We start from the raw sequence: 26,193 nt of genomic DNA, 5'->3' as shown, positions 1-26,193 counted from the left end.
TCATGCATACAAAAAGCTATTGGCACCATTTTGTTTTGTTTAATGATTTTATATATATTTATATAAAATAACAATCTGAACAATTTCAACAGGGACATCCAAATACAAATAATTTTACTTTTATTTTTGTTTAAATAAATGATAATATACATTTAGAAAAAACGTAGGATTCCCAACAGCTGCTGTTGATCTTCAAAAAGAAAATCGGTCAATTTATAATTAAAAAACATAAAATATACTGAAATCAACTGAAACTTATTATGTGTACTGTCTATACAATGAGTCAACAACTAATATAGGGAATGTCATACTTCATTAGAAATACTGGGCTGTACATAGATATTTTGTAAGTATTAGTAATGCGATAGGGAATGATTGGCAGAGATGTTCAGTCTTGAACCGTTTCTTGGACCAGAAAGTGCTGAAAGAACTCCTGAGCTTTCCTCTTCTCTGCAAGGTCCTGCGTGATCGGGGATCTCAGAAGCAAGGAGGCAAATATAGTGGCTATGAGAGAGAGAGAGGGAGCGAGAGAGGAGCCATGTCAAACACATACTTCCAAAAACCCAACCACAACATCCAAAGTGACTGGGAACTGAAGAGCTAGGATATTCATAACATTCATGTTGTGAGACGATACTTGTATTCACCTTACACGTTTGAATCAATTTGAAATGGGTATAGCATATTCATAATAGCCACCTTACTTATAAACTATGAGTTAAAATTTGTTCAATACAGTCTTTTCTCCTTTATTAAAGGTTGGGTATGGAATTCGCTTTTTTGGCCATTTTTGCAAAATTACTTGAAATCCTTATCATAACCCACTTACAGCCACTGAGTTAGAAGTACTGACATGAAAATTAAACAAGTCCATCATCTGTGGAACGGGCAGGGCTCGAAAAACTCCAGCCAATGATTTCCAGAGCCACCGAGTTGCATTGGACAGTAAGTACGTCAATCAAACGGTCGTACTGCACTCCCCCTCCCCCCGCGCGCGACCCCTTCGTGCAGTACTCGTGACCCAGAGCTCGTGACCCAGAGCAAGCTCCTGTTTGTTGTTATCCTGCGGTAGCTACTGGAGCTAGCTAACTAGCTAATGGCTCGCCCTCGCGCCTCTGTGTTTGCGCTCGTGCATGATTGCGTGTCCAGGTACTTGGAATGGGTGGAGCCAGAGTCAGCATTGAAGGAGAGGGGGTAGGACCATTTGAGTTGTGTATTTTCAAAATCTGCTGGCTTTTCGCAAATCCCATACCCAACCTTTAAGATTATAATGTTATTTTAATAGGCTTCGGACATCGAGGATCAAAGGCTGGGAGTTGAAGATCTTATTCATAACACTATAGTTTCCCCCTCTACTCAACTAATATTTGCAATCAGATGGTGAAACACCAGGTCTAACTTAAATAGCTTCTCTTGGCTGTGCGAAACTGCAGACGTTCGCAAAAAAACCGGTACAGAGAGTACAGATTCTGGCCAGCTGCTGTGCTGTTCCTCCCGTTCTCACCTAATATATTGACGTCCAGATGGTTGTGTTCGGAGTTCTTCAACAGCTCGCGGAGAAAGGCAGCAAGATAGTCAAACACGTTTTTATGGCACTGAGGTAGTTTGGAAATTACCTGGAAGGAAACAAATTCATTATTCAAAACAAAGCGCGCACACACACACACACACACACACACACACTTGGACGTTTCGGCTAAAAGCCTCCATCCAAATGGAATGTGATTGAACACACACACACACACACACACACACACTAAGAGTACAATCCCTTCATTGTTGGCATCCCTGGGCTGACCTTCTTGCAGAGCATGGGGCTGGAGCAGCAGTCCAGACACTGCTGGTATAAGGAGTAGGACACCACAGGTTCTGGGAGGGACTCCAGGAAGAGGAGCAGGGCCTCAGCCACAGAGTGGTTACTGCCAGCTGGGGGTCATAAGGTCAAGGAGGGCAACTTTGCACATGACATGCTCCAAGGTAAAAAAAGAAAAAAAAGAAAGAAAGATAGAAAGAAAAGAAGGCGTTGTCCTATTTCGTCATTCAAGGTAAAAATTGAATTTAGAGGCTTATGTATCTTTTCAGGATAGAAATTAAACAGACATTTTATTTCTACATCTACTACTCTCGATTACCTCCTCAAATAGGCCATTCACACATTAACTCTAGAGAATCAGGTCTGGGGATGATCAGGATTGCCCCATTGCATAAATCAGACATGGTCACACGTATTGGAGATGATGCCAGAGGTTGCACCTGGGGAGAGCGTGTAGGAGGCAGGAGGTGACGCAAAAGGTAGGCAGCGGTGGTCTCATGGTTTTGTTTACAACACAGCGAGGGTGGCAGGTAAGGATTCCACCTCCGTAACGCTGACTCACTTTGCGGTGATATAAATACTGTCAAAGGATACGGAGTGAGTCTGGTACACCTGTGTCCAAGTAATCCCTGATCTCCTGGAACTCACTGCGGAGGCCGGGTTGTTGGAACAGATCCTCCTGCAGAGAGAGAGAGAGAGAGAGAGAAAGAGAAAGAGAGAGAGAGAGAAAGAGAAAGAGAGAGAGGAGAGAGCAATGGTGATCATTTTAACCCCATCACCATCTTTGTTGAAGTCCCAAAGAAGCCAACTCCTGCTCATTGATTATCACTGCAAGTTACATTGGATAAATGCGTCTGCTGGGCACAAGAGCTTGAAATAGAGATATGTCAACTGAATTTATGATATATATTTCCTATGTCAGGTACTTCAAACACAAGGAAAAGTGTACACATTGAAGCACATAGACACGTGAGGAAATGCCAGGAATTCCTGAACTTGGTTTCATATCTTGGTTTTTAAGCAGCAAAACCAAGAAGTGTATCGGTGCGACCTACCTGTTTGATTGCGTTGCGAAATAAGTGGTCCACCATCATCCAAATCTCTTTAGGGATGCCCAGCGGCTTTTCCCCCACCTCGGGATTCTCCCCACCCTTTGACTGGAGAACAGGTGACAACAAAGTGCTCAATAAGGACTCATTACATTTCCTATCATCATATCAATGATATTAATAACCGAAATGAAGTACCAGAGCATATGTGCTAAAGAGATAATTGACTCGACTGTACAATTGAATACTAATATACTATGTATATTTTCAGAACATCAATATAATACCCAGAATAATGTACCATAGCATTATGGGATCAATTGATTACTCGACTATAACTCAACACTAAAAAAAAATAATTAAGTGACAATCGATCGTCTTCCTGGATAGAAGCTATCGTTTGGTCACAGTGGGATACGAGACGGCCTCCCACCAGAGCTCGGACCGTGGGCAGCGGCATGTCTCGGATGGGTTCCCTCAGCTGGCACAGCGTGGTGATGGGGGTCCCGTAGCAGCTGGACAGGTAGTTCCCTGACACGGAGAGGAAGTAGTCCTTGCCGCGCTCCAGGTGCAGCACCAGGATGTCCTCGATCTGCTGGAGGCCCAGGTTGAGGTCCGGGGCCGTGGTGCGGTTCACAAACACCTCCAGGTCGATGTCCACCTCCGCCCCTGTGGGGGGGGGGGAGAGCAGAGCAGCGGGGGGATGGATGCCGGGGGCTGATGTCGGGATGGATTACATATAATTCTGAACGTAATGGGGGGGGCGTTCAGCTCAGGAGGTAGAGCAGTTGTCTTAACTGAATGGTTGCTAGTTCGATCCCCAGCTCCTCCTAGCTAGAGTGTTGATGCGTCCCTGAGCAAGACAACCCTAACTGCTCCTGACGAGCTGGCCGTCGCCTTGCATGGTTGACTCTTCCGTCAGTGTGTGTATTAACCGATGTAAGTCGCTTTGGATAAAAGCGTCTGCTAAATGCCCTAATCGTAATTGTAATGACACTGCCAAAGTGGGAAATTTAGTTGTAATAATAATAATTTGATATTGCTTGTTATTATATAATATTATCATTATATATTATCGGCTATAACGAATCCAGTATCTTTGCACATAATCCTAACTGCGTGCCTCAATCTCCAAGCCCGTGAGTATGGGCAGTGGTGTGTCCACACAATCTAAACTTGTGGATTTGTTCGTTTTTGGGCACTATTTGAGATACATATAAAGATGCGCTTACCTGGGTTGCATCAAACAGAGGTGTAGCTATGGGAGCAGCTTAACAATCTTTGGACTATAATGGATTTCAATACATCGTCATCCGCCCAATTTCAATACACGCCTACACTGAGAGAGCAGGCGAGTTGAACGAAGGTATTGTCTGATTTATATTAAAATATATATTACACAGGGGCCGAAGATCAGTTGATGGGTCTGGCCTGACCAATCAGATTTGACGATGCAAAACCTTAGTCAAGGACTCCCCTAGCTCCACCTGTTTGTTTTTTTTCCTAATGAGGCGGTGCAGCACGATACTATTGCTTTGTAGCAACTACAATTTAGCTTTGAGTGCTTGGATGGCTCTCAGCCTCACTTGAGAGCCGGGTTGGATTTAAGCCGTCTGCTCAATGACTTCATGTACAGACAGAGAAGAGCAGAGGTGTACCACGGCGCCGTGGTACCTACCCTGTGCCAGGAAACCCTTGGGGGGGTTGGCGGTGAGCCAGGGCTTGCTGTAGGTGGGCTCGTCCAGCTTCTTGATGAACTCAAACTGGCAGGGCACCTGGCCGTCGTTGTACAGCGTCAGGCTCTCCGTGTGGTGCTCCATGTACTTCACGTCCTGGAAGTGGAGCTGGCAGGACACACAGGCAGGACAATGAATTGCAGTGAGCGCATGGTTGGTGCATCATATATATGTACATAGTGCAGTGAATAATAGTGGTCAGATGTCCACTAGTAAATATTTGTAATGAACATGTAAGGTGAATACAAATACTGTAGTATTTTTCGTAATATTGGATTGATTGCTGTATCTGTTTAATCTGTATTGTATATTAAATTCTGGTAAAAGTTTATTAATAATATACGATATCTAAGTATTGATATCAAAATGTTCTGAAAGGAATAGGGGATCAATCAGTTCCTAATCCGATAAAATACACTATATTTGGTCGACGATTGGGGTTGACGATATTCAATAAAAAAATATTTCCAAGGATTTTTAATAGTCCAATCATCAATCTCAGTCACCCAAAACTAGTAACAAGATATCATGGGTTGAAATCAGGTGCAATATATTACCCGATTCCAAAAGGTTATAGAGGCTACTGTAGGCAGCATTTGAGAGTTGGAAAGAGCAGAAGTGAGCAAGGTTTTGAAAATAATAAAAAAAATAATCCCCAAAAAAAAGGGCCTCCCACCAAACCCCTAGAAGGGAATATGATGTTATAAGGATGTTACCTCTCTCCTAGACAGCGTCACAGATGGAATACACTCGTTCTCCATCTTGTCTATCGTACGCACGATTTCTTCAAACTTCTTCTTGTAGGCCTCTTCGTTCACTACCTTGATCTGGAGATAAAGACAGACGAACCACACAGAGATGAAAATAACTGCTGAATAAAAGCCCCCCACATTGATTGATTTACACTTTTTAAGTGAGCAAGTAATCTGGTTAAAATTCAAAACAAAACTCCAACACACTGAACTGAAAAATGGTATTCGTTTTAGAAAGAATAGACACTTTCAGGAGAGTAAAAGCAAACTAAATTGTGTTTTCAAAACATAAGCATGCAAGGAGCCACGGAAAGGGCCAGATGTGTTTGAGGTGGATCCGTTTCTCACCCCAATCTGAAGCAGTGAGCTGACTGGTTTGTGGTCGCTGGTCTTCAGGGTCATGTGACTCTGGTAACTGGACTGCGTGATGTTCTTCCCTCGCCACAGGATCCGGTCACACCATGCAGGGGCCCGACATTTCTCACTACAGGAATGAGGGAGTGTGAGTGGATGAAGGCTGGTCTAGGGAGCCTCAACCTGGCCCGAGTCAGACTGATTGGACTCTGGGCCTGGGGGAGGTATGCAGATGCTGTGCATCTGCATACAGATGCTGTGCATCTGCATACAGATGTGTGTGAAATCAATGTGCACAGGTTAAACCAGCCATCACCCACACACACACACTACGGAAAATATATGTTCAAACAAATAGAATATGAAAGAAAGTGGAGTGGTTACCTGGTGTCCCAGTCGTTGGAGCCTGTGTCGTACTTGTAGGTGGGCTGGAACTGGATCTCTCCCTCGATAAAGCCCTCAAACACCGCCTCCTCATCCAGCTGTCGCTTCAGCTGAGGAGTGGGACGGAAACATCCATATGTTGTTAAAGTCAGAATTATTGTGTTAAAACAGAACTAGAATTATTAAACAATTAAGTTTTGTTTTCTATTCCTAGTATTATCTAGCCACCCTATCGGTTCCTAGTGTCATCTAGCGTTGGCCATTGTGCCTGGGGTAAACCGGTCACAAGGAATCAGTGATCCCCTCATGCATTCCTCTGCTTGATGAGAACACAGGCAACTCACAGGCAAACTGTTTAAATAGCTCAGACAAACTATATTCTGGGCTCACTCTGCTAGAGAGGAGACTGGTGTATGCATACATTAAATAAGTTAATTTTCTACACCTATTGCGTGCTTTTTTGCATTTAGTCTCATATTTCCTAGACGCAATATCTCAAAGAAATCAACATATCAACAGTCAACATATCAACTGCTCTTTCCTTTAGGCCAGGCCTATGTGACGAGATGAATTGATGCATGAATTTATATTCCAACATCTTTATTTAAGAATTGACTCGACTGTAAAAAATGTGAATCTTACTGATCTCCAGTCAATAACAAATTATTTTTTTCGTTGTTTAGTTATTATCCCCCCAAAAAATAGTTCGCACCCTTTGCGATATGTAAATCGCGTTCCATTACATTGCGATGTCTGTTTGAATGTGATGAATCGTTCATCAACATGGGGTGCCCCTGTGGTCTGCAGTGCAGCTCATATAGCCCTCCAGCAGGGGGGGCAGTACCTGGTCATAGTTGTGGAGGGTTTCATAGTCGTTCTTGGTGATCAGCTCCTTGACCTGGTCCACGTCCAGATCACTGATCCTGTAGTTGAGGTCTCCCACCCACAGCACCACACTGAGGACAGGCAGAGAGAGACGCACACTTACAGATCATCACCTACAGATGGTCAGGGAAGAGATAGAGTGTATAGCAGAGTCATAGAGCGTATAGCTAGCTGGAGAGTGTATAGCAGACTCAGTCATCGAGTGTATAGTAGAGTCATAGTGTGTATAACTCGCTGGAGAGTAAAAGGCAGAGCTGAAACGTGTATAGTGTTTGTATTAAATAGTTGAGTTAACAGAAATGCAGTTTTCAGAAATTTCTGATACAAAAGCTTGGCTATGGTTTAGCTATTTGAGACATTATCTCCCATAAAATGTTTGCAACAATAAGAGCATGTTTCTTCGATCATTTTACATTCGATCACATTTAAAGCTAGGGTTGTCAATACAGCCGAACAGCCGAACAGCAATCACTCAAACAGATGTGCTGTTATAAAAAAACAAAACAGTACCTGTGGCTGTCGCAGGTCTGCTAGTCAGATCATTCAATTCTACCTGCCTGCCTAAGTGCCTGCGATTGCCTACAATGGATTAATTGTATTAAATGTGACAGTAAGGGCATGGTAAATACACTCTCTTCACAATAAGAGCACAGTTACTTGAACAATGTTCACAGTACGAGGGTTTACTTGTGCTTCATGATGTTGAGTGGAGGGCGGCTGAGGTCTAGCAGTCTGAACTGCAGGCGGCTGCAGATGTCCCGGTAGTCCTGGTTACGCCTCTCATACTCCTCAATATGAGCGGCCAGGTGAGAGTTCACCACACACACATCAGAGTTGTGGAAGTGGAAACGGATAGCCACGGCACCTTTGTTTCCCTGGAGAGAGAAGGGGAGAGAGACAGAGACGGAGAGAGAAATAGAGAGAGGGGATAGGAGACAGACATGGTGAGAGTGAGAGAGAGAATGAGAGATGGATCGAGAGAAGGAGAGAGATAATGGGGGCAGAATTAGCGATGCCGTAAGAGTAGAAGAGACAGGGAAAGGGAGAGAGAGGGGCGGGGGAATAAGATGGAAATGGAGAAGGGAAAGCGAGAGGGAAAATCAACAGATGGAGAGAGAGTCAATCATCAATGAGGAGTTTCCTCCACAAGGTAGACAACAGGTCAAAGTGTTCGGTATCCGTCGAACAGGTGTTGTGGCGGCGGTGGCGTGACGACGGCCCTCACCATGCGGCCCATGATGCCGGTGCCCACCGTCTCGGCCTCAACCTCGGAGAGGAATTCAGCGTGTTCCCGCTTCACGTAGACCAGGAGCATGATGCCCACCAGCCGCACCAGCTTCACCTGCACACACACACCACATCTGGGTCAGACCACCTCGTAACCCCGCCCACCTGCACACATATACAACATCTGGATCAGACCTCCTCCAAACCACACACACACACACACACACACACACACACACACACACACACACACACACACACACACACACACACACACACACACACACACACACACACACACACACACACACACACACACACACACACACACACACACACACGATGGCGAAAATGTAAAATATTCTCGACCGGCCGACGAGCCTCATTAACTGGTTAACCGATCAGATTAAAATGTGCTATTTGAAATAACTGCCATTTCGAGCCGCGCCAGCCTCCTGCTGTTTCGTGACTCTGCTTATCTCTCTCCCGTTTGGCCTCCGACTCACACACACACACTCTCAGAGTGAGAGGCAGTGGCTCTAACCGTGGCACGATCTGTGTTTGAATTGAAACACGAGGGATGCTTACTGCAAGTTGACCGTGTGTACTGTAGAGAGCGGGCTCGAACGCCCACAATGGTCTGAGAAGGCACGGACCTGGTTGAGACCCTGCGCGGGATTCACTAGGGGCCGGAAGCGGGCAGCGTTAGCTCATTTGCAACAATGCCGCTGCTCATTTTAGAAAATGACAGCTCCGAAGAGACGCCGCTGGTTTAGTTTGGAGGAGACGGAAAAATTTAGGTTGATGGATAATTGTTTTCACTTCACACAAAAAGATCTTGGAATGAGATGGTTAACTGTAGTCTTATAGCGTTTAGTCTACTGTCCATAATAATTCAGAGATCATATTCTCCACCGCTCGCATGCAGGAATAATTGAGACTTGAGGAGAAATTAAACAGTGGGCTAGAGACTCGTTGACCGTCCAACTTCCAATAAGTCACCTCATCTGATCATCTTTATTTTTTTTACCAACAAGCGACAATTTTGATCGGTTAACGTCGATACGGTCAACCATCGGTCAAACGGTCATCGGTTAACATCCCTAACACACACACACACACACACGGAATCAGAACTGGCTTTACACTCCACCTATAAGTACTGTGGTGCAGCCCCTCAGTGTCTCGAGGTGTAAGACACGCAGCTGGAGGCCCAATGTAAAAACCTCACTAGTTCCCTAACCTCCTAAGAGCTGAGCTTTATCCGAAATCACTCTGACATTAATAGACTGGAAGAGCTCAAAATAGGAATCATGAAGATTGCTTTTCATCTAAAGCGCTTTTGGTCCAGGATTTAATTATGGATAATAAGATGGATATCCTGGGACTACGTGAAACCTGGTTAAAACCAGATGCATTTTTCTAGCGTTAAACAAATGGAATCAGACTAACTACGTTAGCTCACAATTATCTCAAGAATCAAAGAAAGGTGGTGGAGTGGCCCCAATATCTAGCTCGAGGCTAAAACTTAAGCGAATGAAATAAAATACATACATTACACACATACATTAGTTCACATCGTATAAGGTCCTTGCCGTCTGCTCCTCTATTACTCGTTAACAAACCAAACACATTTCAGACTTTGTTTTAGTAGTGTACTGCCCAGTGCCCACCTGGCCCAAACTCACTTTTTTGTAGATGAGTTCTCTGAATTTGCACCTGATCTTGTTACATAGTCATAAATAGTTGCTTATTTGGAATTTCTCATTCATTCATGTGATTAACCCATCCGATTCTCTAACCCACATCGTCGGAAACACGCTGGACCTTGCCTTGATCCCTGGTTGTCTCACCCTACACCTCAGCTTTATCAGAACACTTTCTGCTCACTTGGTGGGGGTATCCATAATAACAGTTGCGGTCATCATATCATCATACCCCTGCATCCAGTAAAGCTATGGCAAATAGGTTACCCCATTCACGATAGAGGCTCTGTGTATAGTCCACTGAAGATGTTAACAGACAGACTCTGTTGCTCCGCTTGTAACTAAAAAGCGATCAATGAAAATACCAGCACCCTGGTTCACTGAAGACACTCACACCCTGAAGCCAAGCTGCAAAAGACTAGAACGCAAATAGCGCTCAACTAAACTTGAGGTCTTTCTTCCTGCATGACATGACAGCCTGCTCATCTACAAAACCGCCTCAACCATCTCCTGGCACGCCTGCTTCTCAGGGTCATCCACATACATAAAAACAACCTTTGTTTATTTGACACTAAGAATTCTGACTAAAAAACACTCAGAATGTGTGCAATTACGAAAAATGTTGCAATTACGAAAAAGAAATTGATCGTTGATAAACAATTATTTAATTCTCCGATGTAGGGCCCGACCTATTCATCGGCCTGCCGATTTAATCGGCCGATAATAGCCTTTTTGAAAATCATCAAGATTATTATTTTTTTTTTTAGAAATGTTATTGCGCCTAGTATCCTGCAGATTGCACTCCTACTCGCCTTGCTAACTAACAACTTTAGCTGGAGTAAAAAAGAGGAGATTGAATTTTACCGTACAACATGAAAGCACGCTCGCTCAGGCAGCTGCGCGCTCACCTCACCAATGTACACAAGACGCGTTGTTTGAGCATGTTGTGCCTGTTTTTCTTTAGGTCCCAGGCCATGTTAATTTGTTGTACTGTAGACTCTAACGGTGAGACCATACTGCTCAGCACGCACGTGTTAGTCACTGCTCACGAGCGCAGCACATTGGGAGTTAGTTATTTATTTTACATTTTACATTACACTAATTTTTGACTGTAAATGTATTCTAAAACACTCAAAGGTTCTGCATTCAATTCACATATTCGTCAAAAGTGTTTAAAGTATATTTAAGGTATCAAAAACTACGTTTTATAGGCTTTTTTTTGTTTTGTTTTTAATCAGCCGATTAAATTATAATCGTAATTTTTCTCTGAAAATAATTGGCATCGGCACTCAAAAATCAATATCGGTCGGGCCCTACTCCGATGGCTCATGCAGAAGAAACAAGATCAAATAAACTAAAGTTGTGCTTAAAAAGCTGAAATAAAAGGCACCAAGTGAAAAGGAAGCCAGTCAGCTGAGATCAGCACAAAAGAGGAAGAAAAACAATCACAAAAAACACAAACGCTCCATTCCAGTTTGCAGAGTCATCAACTTCTGCCAAGTCCTCCAGAATGTGAAGCGTTTGTAGCCAGACTACAGACCTATTCAAACTGAAATACAACTAGCATGAACATGCTTTATTCTGCTTTTGGAGGATGTGAAGAATCAAATGTGAAGAAATGGCTACTGTTACTGATATGACACAAACTCAATGAATCCAGACAGAGAGGCAGAGGCCGAGACGGGAGATGCATGTCTTAGGTGCAAAGGGGGCAGGGAGAGTGGAGGGCGTTTGCTTACTAAAGCATACTTGGCGTCGGGGTGCAGTGCCTCGGACACGGCCCGCGTCCACTCTGGCTCCCGGGGAGTGTCGTTGAAGAAGAACGCCTCCTTGCTCAGGTCCAGCTCCTGGAACCTAGCAGCAGGAACACACCGTCAATCATCTAGGTCGACTAGGCACGGCTTATGGATTTTGACACATGGATTCCTGTACATTGTATTTCAATGGCTATCCAAGTGCATATGTTGCAAGAAGATTATGCCCCATAGTCTTGGGAAATTACTTTCCTCTTTTGAGGACAACAAATCTATCTCTAAGTGGTGTTTATTAAACATATACATTTTCCAACTTCATATTTGAATCTTGACTTTCAATAAGTTGCTAAAAACATATTGAAAATAAGGATTATTTCAGGTCACGTCTTGAAGTTTCAGTGAACAGCCATCGCCCCATTTCCTACCATAATAACCAGGATGGAAATGTGTCGTGTTGGGCAGTTGGAGCTCGTCTACGAAAAAAGGTATTGAGTATATCCACTCAATATGGTTATGGGTGCATGGGAGAGAGACTCACCCCACGCAGTACACATCCGGGGGGCTGGGGGAACAGCTCAGCCAGGGAGCCAGGCTCTCCTTTGGGGGCTGGCCGTTCACATTGTAGGTGGCCAGGAAGAAACTGCCGGAGAACAGGGAAAGAGAGGAGAAATCAGGGCAAGACGGAGAGCGTTCTGACAAAGTGAACCAGGAAAAACCAAAAGTTGATGGAATGGAAGGAAAGAGAACATCTTTTCAGAAACAATATAGAGGCCAGTAGGGGTCAGCGTGGTTCAGATAAACCCGTTACTTCATTATCGGTTTTCAATTACATCCCACTCCACACCATTATAACTTGAAGACATAGAGGGGTAGGCACCCTGGTTACTAGGAAGTTTCACTCCTTACTGAAATGTTGTGGGTTGGATCATTAATATCTCGACTCCAATCGTCACTGCAAATGACGTCGCTACTGTCCAATATAAAAGGTTCAAAGGTTCTTCTGATAAAGGCAAGCAATTGAGGTCAAACGTTTGTGCCATAAACCACCAAAAGCAGACGATGAAAACAGTTGCAACAACATCTTAACTCTTTACACGCAAAACATCTGAAAGAGCTTCAGGGCAGCCCTGAGTGTGCAGAAATTCAAACAATCGATTCTGCCTTTTTATAGAAGCCTTTAATACTGAGCAGTGCCATGCAAGAATGGGGAGCAACCAATCACAGCCCGATACCTTGATGCACGTAGAAGGACCAAGTCACAAGGAAAGCTTTCATGAGCTTCTTCGCAGTTGAAAAATGCAGGGTTGCCATGGATGCACTTTTCTCGAGATGGCTGTTTAACAGTTCATATTTAAATAAAGGGGTGGGAGATTAACCCTATGTTAACAGCGTAACCACAATTTTGTCTTAACGGTACAATCTTTCTGCGGCCGCTAGACGTTCATTTCTGATGAGATCTGGGGCGTGCTGCGGAGCACCAGTACCTTGTTGTCGGACGGCAGCTAGAAACTACAGGGGGCGATCACGCCGACGACGTGTGGACGAGACGCGCCGTCATTATGTTCAGTCACTGAGGCGATTAATGCCCGTCCTGCCTTTAATGTTATCACACTTCAGATCAGCCCGACTTTCAATAAAGGTAGGATCCACCTAACCATAAACATATGAACGTATCATCGATCTCAGCTAAAGGAATAACCAGCCTGCATCTCTCTGTAGATTACATTTTGAACGGATTTGCGATTATCACGATTAACTATGGACTTTATGGAAATATTAAGTATTTCAAATTAATTTGAAATACTCGAGAGGGAGATGGTCACTCATTTGTTTCCTTTGTTGCTACTGTCCAAGATGTGAATGTATCTCTATAAGAATAATGTAAACCAATTGTCTCATTAAAGATTTAATTATTTAATTAAATCAAGGGTCCTACAATAAGTTATTCTTAAATACCATCATTCGATAAAATATTTGAATCGATTGACAGCCCTAATAGATATATGTTAACTTTGAGATATGGCCAAATGACTTCTAATTTTGTTGTGTTTTGAATATAACATAAAAAGTGCCTGAAAACAAAACAGGCATTGTAACTCGATTCGATCCACTGTCAGGTCTCTCTGGGAAACACTTTGTGAAGAATTGATTGCCACACTTATGGCGCATGCAACTATTAGCTCAGCAGCTTTAGAATCGTGTTGAGACAGAAATATTTGACAGGTTTTCAGAAGCTACTTAAAGAGACCCTATTGCTTCACCAGCTGTGTGATGATGATGTCGTTAGCTATATGATCAGAAGTGGGAGTGTCCTCCCGAATGTATGATGATTGATCAATCTGCCAGCCAACCAGTTGGTACTTAGGGTTAGGGTCCACTTGGTATGCTGGAAGATTGATCTAATGAAACTGCTTGTAAATGGCTAACCACACCTGCTGTTAAAATAGGTGCACTTAAAGTCACAGTACTGCTGACTGGTGTTGGATCAGAAATTAAAAGAAGAGGTAACTCTGGAGTCCACCGCTACTCTGTTCGCCAGAAAGCGAGAGGAAGAGCGAGAGACAGCGGGACTGACCTGAAGTTCTGGAGGTGCGTGTACTGGTCCTCGCTCTTCAGCAGCTCACAGCGGATGAGGTTGTCCCGCAGGCCGAACTTGGGCATGGCCAGCATTTGGGCCTTATTGGCCGGGGTGTGGGAGGAAGAGCGCACCATGTCATCCCGACCCTCCCGGCCCGCACCACCCTCGCTGAGAAACAACAGAAGAAGAACAAACCAGGTGTTGGAGGAGAACCAGGCAGACAATCAGCTCAGTGAACGCTCACATGCACATGGTTTACCACAGACGTGCAGAAGAACACGGGGTCACCTGCACTGTGCACATCTCCATTGTCTGCAAAACGCTGTGTGCATGCCTGCAGTTGCACGACTAAAATACAAACGCTTAATAACAGTAAATTAAAAATAGTGAAACGTCACTCTGGGGATCCAGTAGAGTGATGCATCCTGCTCTCTTCCAAACACCTAGATGCAACATGGGATGAAAACATCTCTCTTAGGGCTCAGTAAACACCGCCGTGGCACACCGTCAGTGCTGCAGACACAGCATGCGCGTGCGTGTTTGGCTTTTCCTATTCGACCACTCAGGTCCAGTTCCTGTCGGTTTCTCCACGTACAGAGCTCCATTAAAACCCAGTGCGCCCAGCGCCATCGATCCTCCGCCTCTCCGGCTGTTTGGTTCTGACCGGAGACTGCAGCCACCCCGGTCCACCGGGAGACCGTAGCAATAGCAACACCCTCCCAGGATACTCCAGCCTACGTGTATTTATGTGTTGTCAGTACATAAGAGCTCCGGGGGGAGGGGAGGAAGAGGATGGGGAGAGAGAGAAATACACAGGAGTGAGTGACTGATAGGAGAAAAGAGATGGGCAGAGAGAGGGAGAGAGGGAGGGTAGGACAGGCTTCCCCTTCCAGGTTAACATATCTGTATAATCTGCCAAGGAGCAGATGGGTTCCAAGTACAAAGTGCCACGGTGGCTTTTTTTTGCTGATTAAATGTTGGATCAACAATTGTGGATTGGATGAGGGCACAAAAGAGTAGAAGAGAGGAAGGTTTGGGAAAAAAACAGCCCCCCCCCTAAAAAAAAATGTATACTTCTAGTTTGACTGTCAGAATTATCTTAAGGTATCCATATAGGAGCACTGCACAGAGAGCATTTCCTGTTATCACTGGCATTCCTATGACAGGGGTCAAACTGGTGAACTAATGGTTATGGTCTGGTACTTTTCATTGCTAAAGTCATAAAACGTAAGTCTGATTTGTCAGGGATACCTTTGCCGCCATAAAACTCGGAATAACAGTGGCTCCCTTACTATGGAACCGGTGTAGTTTCCAGCCAAAAAGGAGCTTGTTTGCAAACAAAAGAAACTGAAGAAGTCACCAGTCTCAGATTAAAATACCTCCTCAGCGGAGGCTTGTAATTGGTTTGAGAAATTCACAACCTAGCCATACGGGCAGTGATCCGGTAATGTTCAGGTGGTGAGCACGACCATTGCCTGTGCAGATTTAGACTCTTGAAAATCCCCTTCTGAAGACTTCCTTCACCGACGCTAATGAGTTTTCTTCTGTAGCATATCTCCATACCGAAACAACACGTAACTCGACCCTCTGCAGTTGTTGGTTTCCGGCCAGTGCTCTGTGCTGCTATAATTCATCAGGACTACTAGATCATAGATTAGGTATCCCCTGGTAGGTCTCTACTGCTCTCCCCTGGTTGGTCTCTACTGCTCTCCCCTGGTTGGTCTCTACTGTTCCCCCTGGTTGGTCTCTACTGCTCTCCCCTGGTTGGTCTCTACTGCTCTCCCCTGGTTGGTCTCTACTGCTCTCCCCTGGTTGGTCTCTACTGGTCTCCCCTGGTTGGTCTCTACTGCTCTCCCCTGGTTGGTCTCTACTGTTCAACCTGGTTGGTCTCTACTGGTCTCCCCCCTGGTTGGTCTCTACTGCTCTCCCCTGGTTGGTCTCTACTGCTCTCCCCTGGTTGGTCTCTACTGCTCCTCCCTGGTTGGTCTCTACTGCTCCCCCCTGGTTGGTCTCTACTGCTCTCCCCTGGTTGGTCTCTACTGCTCTCCCCTGGTTGGTCTCTACTGGTCTCCCCCCTGGTTGGTCTCTACTGCTCTCCCCTGGTTGGTCTCTACTGGTCTCCCCTGGTTGGTCTCTACTGCTCTCCCCTGGTTGGTCTCTACTGTTCAACCTGGTTGGTCTCTACTGGTCTCCCCCCTGGTTGGTCTCTACTGGTCTCCTCCCTGGTTGGTCTCTACTGCTCTCCCCTGGTTGGTCTCTACTGCTCCTCCCTGGTTGGTCTCTACTGGTCTCCCCCCTGGTTGGTCTCTACTGGTCTCCTCCCTGGTTGGTCTCTACTGCTCTCCCCTGGTTGGTCTCTACTGCTCCTCCCTGGTTGTTCTCTACTGGTCTCCCCTGGTTGGTCTCTACTGCTCTCCCCCCTGGTTGGTCTCTACTGGTCTCCCCCCTGGTTGGTCTCCACTGGTCTCCCCCCTGGTTGGTCTCCACTGGTCTCCCCCCTGGTTGGTCTCTACTGCTCTCCCCCCTGGTTGGTCTCTACTGCTCTCCCCCCTGGTTGGTCTCTACTGGTCTCCCCCCTGGTTGGTCTCTACTGGTCTCCCCCCTGGTTGGTCTCCACTGGTCTCCCCCCTGGTTGGTCTCTACTGTTCAACCTGGTTGGTCTCCACTGGTCTCCCCCCTGGTTGGTCTCCACTGGTCTCCCCCCTGGTTGGTCTCTACTGGTCTCCCCCCTGGTTGGTCTCTACTGGTCTCCCCCCTGGTTGGTCTCTACTGCTCTCCCCCCTGGTTGGTCTCTACTGCTCTCCCCCCTGGTTGGTCTCTACTGGTCTCCCCCCTGGTTGGTCTCCACTGGTCTCCCCCCTCCAGCCCCCCCAGGGCTCTACCTCTCGGGGATGGGCGGGCCTCTGGACCTCTCTAGTTCCACCGGTGACCGCAGCCCCTCCTCCGCCGATCCTTTCTTCTCTGGCCTCAACGCTTTTCCTGATTGGATGGAACCGGGAGGGGGAACAGGAAGGGAGAGTTGGTTTTGAAAGGTGACGGCAAAAATTGTAATTAAAACAAAGTTATACAACATACAAAATAATGGCAAAGAAATAACAGGAAGGGTGGGAGTCATAAAGTCTGAAAGGACTACCCCACCCAAGAGTGGCATTGAAAGACATTCTCATGTTAATGTCAATTCAAATGCACTTCTACCGTCTGAGCACAAAAACCCAACACTTACACATTTCTAGGTAAAAAACAGGGAAACCTTTCTGGACAAAAACTATCGGGAAAAGTAAGATTCGGTTCCGTGTACAGTTGTTTTGCTTAACTAATAGGGGCCCATCCCATTTACACACGCTGTAATGAAATCCTATGCCTGCAAGGGCTCATCATAATGAGATTAGCAGTTCTACAAAGCAACAATATTGCATAACATTGTTTATCAAACTGATACAATTGACTTAGCTAGTCTTTGACCGAGGGCAGACATACACAGACACCGACCGTAGCCGGTGCACCATACAGCTGGCGTGGGGTAGTGGCGGTCTCCCTGATGCGTTGCTGCATTCTAATGAGCAAGGCAGGACCTGTGTCGTCATGACAACATCGCTTCTGCTCTCTGCCGCTCTGTTTAGTTCTCCCTCGCGTGAATGGTTGGCTCGTTTAAAAAAAGAAAAAGAAAAAGGGAACCCATGTTTTATCTTTGTTTTGCCCAAACCAAGGTGTTTCCTCACACTGTCACGACACCAACCGCCAATGACCCAATTACAGTTTCAAAATGTCAACTGAATTAATGCCAATACCAAACATCCAAAAAAGAACATCCCTATTCTACTTAACAGACAAGTCAAAGGAAAATAGCAAAATACTTAAACGAAAAACACAAGTATTACTTGGTCTGTGATGACAGCCTCATCCTTCATTTAGTCAAAACGGCGTAGGTGTCACCCCTCCCTCAAGCCACCATCCTCTGAATCCCTGTAAACCAAAGTCACTATGGATAACCAGGCCGGTGAACATCATCACCCTGCTGCCTTTATCAACATCTGCCACTAGTAACCCACAATAACCTGTCACTGGTAGTAGCTTCACATGTTGTCAATTAGGCTAGCAGATGTTGTTCATTTCTAATGCCACTTTCAAGTGAGGCATATATTTTCATTAAGGGTTACGTTAGGGTTAGAAAAGACCTACAGCTGAACTTGACGTTGGGGTTACCCTAAACACCAGACTAGCCAGACAAACCAAAGTAAACCCACACACAGGGTCAAATTTTTGTGATTGGTTCGCTCGCTCCGAGTGAAATTCACAACACAGCCATACGGGCAGTGATCCGATAATGTTCAGGTGGTGGTCGTGCTCAGGTCTTGAGCACGACCATTGCCTGTGCAGATTTAGACTCTTGAAAAAATCCCCTTCTGAAGACTTCATTCACCGACATTAATGAGTTTTCTTCTGTAGCATATCTCCATACCGAAACAACACGTAACTCGACCCCTTGCAGTTGTTGGTTTCCGGCCAGTGCTCTGTGCTGCTGTAATTCATCAGGACTACTAGATCATAGATTAGCTATCCCCTGGTAGGTCTCTACTGCTCTCCCCTGGTTGGTCTCTACTGCTCTCCCCTGGTTGCTCTCTACTGCTCTCCCCTGGTTGCTCTCTACTGGTCTCTCCCCTGGTTGCTCTCTACTGCTCTCCCCTGGTTGGTCTCTACTGTTCCCCATGGTTGGTCCCCCATTTTTTTTTGTAATCTAGTTTAATCTACCTGCTAAAAAATGTCTTTAATATGTAATACTACATTTGTTTACCAGCGGAAAAAGTCAAATAAATCGACCTGCCAGTAAACATATAGAGAATAATAGACAGCAGTCCAATTATTCAAGAGAGGGTGGAGCGGTGTAACATTCCACCGTTTAAACAGCAAACTGTTATGTTTCACAAGCACATGTAGGAAGGGATGTTTAATCAGCATGTCCACTCCAGCAGTTGGGAGGAGAGCAGCTTATCATGCCAGTTGGAGCTGCCTGATGCTGCCACATGATTTTACCACATAGGGTTCATCTGCAGGTCCTGTACCTATACTTTTATGCAGCTTTTATTTGTAAATGCAAAACAGAACCGTATTATCTTAATGCTATTGGACTTTGAATTCAAAGGACCTCGTTGTCAAAGCTTCCAACAGTCCTTCAACCTGCACAACAAGTTGTATATGGTGGAATTCTTCTAAAAAAGGCAATCATTATTACAATTACAAAACGTAAGCCACACAGTGCGATTTAAATAATGGACACAATCCATTATCTATACCTGCACTATGTAGACATCACTATAATTCGGTTCCTTATCACAGAGGTAATAAATAGTCACACAGCCAAGTCTACTTGCATTGCTACACGAGCGATTGACGTTGTAAAGGCGAAATCAGGAGAGGTTAGGGGCCTCAGCAACTTCAATAGTAACCTACTTAATGTCGGACTTTCGAATCTAAGTTAAGGAAATAATACATATCGAAATAAACATTCGTTCAATGCAGCATATAGTACAACATAGTTTGAATTGCAATTGATGGTAGACTCATGTGCGGAAGAGCAACATTTGCAAGTCAAAACAACTGGAATGCCAACATAGTGACTCATGTATGACCAATAATAGTTACATTTCAAATACATGGAAATATATTGAATATATTCTCATTCGAAATATCTATAGAATAGATTTGAAAGTACATGATCATTATGAGGTAAACAAATAACAAGTAGATTTGTGCCAACCTTTCTGCGATACCGATACCATTGTAAAGTTGTTCATAACTTTTACACTCCCTCGGTTCCAGGTTCCTCATTGCATAACTTCGTTCTATAGGCTGTCAATAAACATTCGGAATACTAATTTAAGTTATCCATTTCCCTAATGACAATCTGTAATAATGAATAACTAGGTGTCGGAATAGGAAACGCAGCGTACAGGAAAGACATGTACAATGTCTAATAACCACATCCCTTCAGACTACATATCCGAGTTGAGGATACATATCTCATTAGCTGCCTATAGAGGAGAGAACGGCAAGACTGCTAATATAAAAATGCGACGATAATTATAGTATACACAGAGTGCTAGCGATGATGTTTAGTGAAACATTTCTTTCTAGCAAACAGGCTAAAGTTAGCTTTCCTTTGGCAATCTGACGAGCTAAGATTATTAGCAATAGAGATTTGACAAAATACTGGTCATCTATGCTTAAGTCTCTGTCAGGTATTAAGATATGTGTATATAATATATGTATGTTTTTCATACCAGATTCTTTGATCACATTAGACATCTCCCCGTACCGCTCGCACACATTCTGCAGAAAACTGGATTCAATCTCAGGACCTGTTCGCGTCCCGGGGAGGCGGAGCCAGTGCCATAGAGAGAGAAATTATATCTATGACTCTGGGCGGAGCTAATCTTCCAGTCCAAAGAGCTGCGAGCGATCACTGGTGGACCGAGTGACGTCAGCACCAGTGGGCGGGGTTGTATTCGAAACGCTCGACAGACCGAAGCAATCAACTGGAAACTTCAGATTACTACAGATTCAGATTTATAATTTATCAGTTGACTATTGTTCTTCATAAATTTTATTCTTTCTTTCTTTCTTTCTTTCTTTCTTTCTTTCTTTCTTTCTTTCTTTCTTTCTTTCTTTCTTTCTTTCTTTCTTTCTTTCTTTCTTTCTTTCTTTCTTTCTTTCTTTCTTTCTTTCTTATTCTCTACAAACTTTCGGACCTATCTCCTTCCTAAATTTCTCACCTAGAGACTCCATTAAAATTGTAAAAAAATGAAGAATAGCTTGGAATCGAACTTATTTTCAAAATTTTAAAATATTTTAAACTTTTTAAGATATTTTAAGACGTAACTAATTCAACCGTTTATCTTCGTTCAAACCATTCAACAAATCTACACACTTGTATCTTCAATAATATGTAAACGGAATTTCGTTAACATTTAAACTTTCTTCAGAATCACAGTTTTAGTTTCAAACCTTCATATTCTACAGTTCTGACACTTAAATTACTTTAGACATTGTAACTCGGTCAAATTTCAACTGTTTACCTTCGTTCAAACCATTTAACAAATCTACACATTTGTATCTTCAATAATAACCAAACGGTTTTAGTTTCATACCGGCTTCGTTTTCAGTTGGTCGATTGATTTACGTTGCAGCGTGATGACGTTCAGAAGTGTTGCCAGGTTGTGCGTTTTTTCCCGCCAGTTTGGGCTACTTTTGGAGGACGTTCAGGCAGTGTTGTCAGATTGGGCGGTTTTTCCCACTCTTTTGAGCTACTTTTAATCACGCACCGGCTCGCTATTCTCTCACACACACACACACACACACACACACACACACACACACACACACACACACACACACACACACACACACACACACACACACACACACACACACACACACACACACACACACACACACACACACACACACACACACACACACGACGATTACAATTCTTCAGTTCAATTAATTTTACATTTCTGCATTTTTAGCAAGGCTTTGCGCTTTTCATTCAGCAGTAACTTTATTTGTTTCCAATCATTTACTTTTTCTTAAATGGTGTGCATGTTTACATTTTTTACTCCATTTAGACTTTTGGTCAAATCCCTTCACTTGATTTAAGCCATTTACCGTTTCTTTATGACTTAATCTATGTGACTTTATTAAAAAAATAAATGCAACCTCACTTTGTACTACAGCACTAACTGCATTTTCTGCAGGAAATGCATTTTCTAGTTATTGATCGAGTCTGGCAAATCCAAGAATGTAACGGTTTCTTTCGCACATAAACTCTTTCTAGCAATGGGAGTAAAGGACATTAAGGATAAAGGCCAAGGGGGAAAGGAATAATATCTCTCATAGTCCGTTTTATAACTAATGATAGCTCATGAAAAAATGAAACTGCTATTTTTATGAATCGTTTTTCTGTTCACTCCAACAGTCAACTAGGCCTACAGAGTTTACAATTTATTTGTTGGTTAAACATTTTCGGAGAGGAAGGGATATTTTTAATATTAAACTCAAATGTATTGAAATATAATCAAGACATAATTGCTTAAGAACATTGAAAACAAATATTTTAATGTTGTTAACAGTTAGACAAGCCAATAGTCTGAATGAATATGCAACAGCTCTTTGTTGGCTAATTAGTTGGATAAATGTACGTGACTAACCTGTTTTCTGTTGGAGTAGAGACATCCTAACTCCGAGGGGGACATGGGACTTTTTGATGACTGCCTGTCCTCCAGTGGTTTTGCTGTGCTTGTGGAGCCATTCAAACTTTGGGACATGTGATGAGGACTTGCAAACATCTTCCCAAAAATACAGAGAAAAAAGTAAAACAATGATGTTTAAATTAAACCCAATCAAAACATGTGGAGTAATCAAAACCTAAGTGTGAGAATTTCAAATGTTAGAGTAAATGTTGATCTTCATCTATTCACCTTTATGCAAAAAAGTATAATCTTAAACTTGTATGTGCCATCTAAAGATGGCACATACAAGTTAAACACCATAGGACAAGCCCTTCAGGCCCATGGACTTTACATGTTCACAAGTTAGCACACATACAAAAAAAGTGAGAGAAACATTCTGCTTAAACATCACACAGTGAATATCAAGTCCTGTATTATCATCTCTAATGCTCCTGTTTTTTCTTGTTTTCTATGCTTACCTTGGTGGTTCCTCTCATTCTGACTGCTAAGAACTGGCGCATGTTTTTTTTCCATCTTTTTAAATGGCCACCCTTTGCCAAATAATTAAACAGTGGCCACTGTTGTGCCTTTGTGACGTAGTAAACATCGACCATCCAAAACGACCATCATCCAACCTCCATCATGGTGTAAGAAGAAAGATCCCAGGGTTTGTGAAGAACCGTAGGTCAGTGACAGATCTGACACAGTCCTGACAAGATGCAAGGGCCTGGGCTCATCCCAGGCCACCTCACTGAGCGGTTGGAGGAGAAGAGTGTGGGAGTAGAAGAAAGTAGAAGGTGCACACTCACTTCTGCAGGAGAGGTTCGAGTTTGAACAAATGCCTTCGAAAAATGTAACCTGAATTCTTCGAAGGGTAGAAAAGAAAGCAGTCTCGTATGAGTGTGTGGTTAAAAACTCCTCCTCTTTCTCTCTCCCTCCGTCTCTCACTCACTGTCTCTCTGCTGATGTGTTTGACAATGCCTCGTCACATCCCATGCTCAATGACAAGTAAAATCTTTTTTTAACAACAAAGGTCTCCTCTGCCTGGGTCGCTATAACTTCAAAAGCTAATAATAGTGCAACAGGCAGCGGTTTTATCATAGTAAATACAGTTTATACGTTGACATGCTGCGGCATGGTCACGTGAACCAGACAACGGCACCACACCTTGTCAGGCAGGTTTGTGGGGAGCATTAGCATGTGGCTATTGACATGCCCTCAGCTGCTAACCCACACTTTTCCCCTCAGAACAGTTTAAAATAGATGTTGTCCTGATGTGGTTTCAGAGAGAACATTATGAAGGAATAATGAATAATGCAGAAGGAATAATAATAAGTGAAAAACCTTTCTAACCCTCCCTGTGACTATGAACATGAAAGATTCAATGTGCTGAATTTTAAGAAAGAGACATTTCATGGATTTTATGAAAGGCATTGAGTAATGCTCCATGCCTTTTTCAGTTAAGCCAGGAAGACAAGATAAAAATAATAGAGGGACACTTAAATGCCTCAATAAATTAATCAAGGAAAAGGGGTATAAAAAACAAGTGAGGGGTATCCACTTGCTGTTTTACCACAAAAGCTGTACTCCCAACAAATGTCCTTCCAAATTCGAATCCGAATAAAAATTTGTTGCCCAGCGACTTTGTTGCCCAGTAAGTTCAACACTAGACAGACTTTCAGAATACAGTCTTCTTAAAAATGTGTTCAGTTAACCCTGGAAGTAGGGTAAAAACCAATAAAGAGAGGGTCCCTCCTTACCACTCCAGGCCTTGTTCAGTTCCCTGAGGAAGAAGCGGGAATGGGAGCCAAAAGGAAGGGAGAGTGCCAGCACTTCCTGCTGGAAGCTCACCCTTATCCTGATGTCTGCACCTGGGGTTGGAAAGAAGAGAAAAAATCTGAGTTGACACATTCATCTGTTGTAGTGTGGACAAGGCTTCATGGTAGTTAGGGGGAATTTGGATAGTATATGAATACTGATCAGCTTCAAAGGTCATTTTAATTAGGGATTTAACAATCGACAAATTAGAAATTTCCCCAAAATAAGATGACCCAAATCATTAATAAAGAGACATTTAACATGAGCAACAGAAGTGCATTTAGACCTTAAATATTATGAAGGAAACCGTTAGAATTAAGAAATACTCACCCACAATAGCCAGCTCATCGGGTGAAGATACTGAGGAGAAGATAGAAAGCATTAAATAAAAACAGAATAAACAACACAACAATAAAGATTAAGATATCTAGCAGTCACATAATCCATCTAATGTGGCTAGGCTAACAGTGCTCAACTCTCACCTTCTACCACTTCAAAGTGGCAGGAGACGGGGAAAATGTCTTCCAAGGAGACATCATCGGCGGTGATGGCCATCCGTCTGTGAGTGTAAATAAACAGCCTGCAAACAAAACAATTCAGCCGTTAATAAATTTTGCACCGGTACAAATGTGGGATTCCAGTGTGTGTGTGTGTGTGTGTGTGTGTGTGTGTGTGTGTGTGTGTGTGTGTGTGTGTCTGTGTGTGTCTGTGTGTGTATGTTTTATCCTCTTGACCTTTAAATGTTTTCTACAGTGGCACTGTTTTTGCAGTTATTTAATGTAAATTTCCTATATCTTTAAAATTATTATCTATTTGAAAATATGCTTTGTAAATGATGGTAAGATAACTATTTAAAAGCATATTTTTTTATTACTATTGAGCAATTAATGTAGGCCTAATGTGGTTGGTTTTGAGTGGTGAAAGCGTTTTTTTGGTCTTTGAATAAGAATATAGGTTTATTATATAACTAGTGCAAATCTATAGGTGCAATAACTATTGAAGAGCAGATTTCAGGCAGATTTCTGACCGATTTTTGTGTCAACCTTGGAGTCTCACGAGAAACAGGACTTCCAATGCTGGACAGTGGTACTTTGCTACTTACGCATGTTCCTTGGCACACTCCACCAAACCAAGGAGGCGGCTCTCTCTGACTTCTCCCAAATCGACCATACATTGCACTGCATGTTCACGCAGTTTAGTAAATGTTTAGTAAAGGGCGGGGTACACAACGACTTATTTCCAACGAATAGGCACTGTGGCAGCAGGCCTATGTTACATTGCAGTCAGCCAAACAGAGAATGCCAGTGCAGGGGCTTTGCGTTAATGAAGCGATGTTGCCATCATGTGGTGTCAAGGCGTTAGTGCAGGTTTGACCAAAGACCAAATGTTCAAATGGGCTACCATTAAATATTGAAGTAAATAGGCTACTATAATAATTTAACTTCAACACTGAACTTTAGCATGGTCAAAATGTATTTAGAGACCTGATTATACAGCGATCGTAAACCAAACGGATTGGGGGAACGCCTACGTCACTAGTAAAACTTCTAGTAAGACAAGAAAGCTTCAAGACCGAGCTAATGCAGATCGTAAAGGATACTATGAGGCAATTCTCTTCTTTCGCCAGGGTCTCTTGAATTGCGACGGATTGGTCCATTTGAAGAAATGTTGCAATGTGTCAAATCACTTTATGTCACATTGCACACAGTAGCCTACAAGCTTAACGTTTCAAAAGGAAAGCCACTCCAATGAAATCGAAGTAGCAGACATAACGCTTAATAACGGTCTAAACGCGAACTTTTAAATAGGCCACGTCAAAACCAAACTGATGTGATTCCCTTTTAGTCCAGAACAGATGTTGCGTATCTTATTCCCCACACAAACGGCAGGGAAAGGCTGCCACGCAGTG

The 26,193-nt window shown here is 43.5% G+C and overlaps 1 protein-coding gene across 4 annotated transcripts; it reads right to left on the bottom strand.

Annotated features, from left to right (window-relative positions):
* Positions 1 to 103: 103 nt before the first annotated feature.
* inpp5b (inositol polyphosphate-5-phosphatase B) lies at positions 104 to 26,193 on the bottom strand. 4 transcript variants are annotated; one of them, XM_060064584.1, is made up of 23 exons: positions 25,885 to 26,193; positions 25,387 to 25,466; positions 24,767 to 24,864; positions 24,615 to 24,644; positions 24,227 to 24,337; positions 22,446 to 22,583; positions 17,121 to 17,217; positions 14,236 to 14,406; positions 12,199 to 12,300; positions 11,646 to 11,760; positions 8,199 to 8,315; positions 7,661 to 7,848; positions 6,933 to 7,044; positions 6,089 to 6,198; positions 5,699 to 5,834; positions 5,315 to 5,425; positions 4,541 to 4,706; positions 3,296 to 3,531; positions 2,869 to 2,970; positions 2,408 to 2,492; positions 1,799 to 1,926; positions 1,505 to 1,616; positions 104 to 504 (listed from the first exon to the last, which is right to left on the bottom strand). In XM_060064584.1, the coding sequence occupies exons 1-23, from the start codon at positions 25,939 to 25,941 to the stop codon at positions 389 to 391; spliced, it is 2,718 nt and encodes a 905-aa protein (XP_059920567.1). In that variant the 5' UTR covers positions 25,942 to 26,193; the 3' UTR covers positions 104 to 388. The 4 variants fall into 4 exon arrangements, with proteins under 4 accessions (XP_059920567.1, XP_059920569.1, XP_059920571.1 ...); XM_060064586.1 differs by lacking the exons at positions 24,227 to 24,337; positions 24,615 to 24,644; positions 24,767 to 24,864; positions 25,387 to 25,466; positions 25,885 to 26,193 and adding an exon at positions 22,946 to 23,384; XM_060064588.1 differs by lacking the exons at positions 22,446 to 22,583; positions 24,227 to 24,337; positions 24,615 to 24,644; ... (1 more) ...; positions 25,387 to 25,466; positions 25,885 to 26,193 and adding an exon at positions 20,517 to 20,663.

The sequence above is a fragment of the Gadus macrocephalus genome, chromosome 11 (assembly GCF_031168955.1).
Source record: "Gadus macrocephalus chromosome 11, ASM3116895v1".
Taxonomy (NCBI): Eukaryota; Metazoa; Chordata; class Actinopteri; order Gadiformes; family Gadidae; genus Gadus; species Gadus macrocephalus.
The sequence above is the reverse complement of the archived record's forward strand: the minus strand, read 5'-3'. Positions and strand labels throughout refer to the sequence as shown.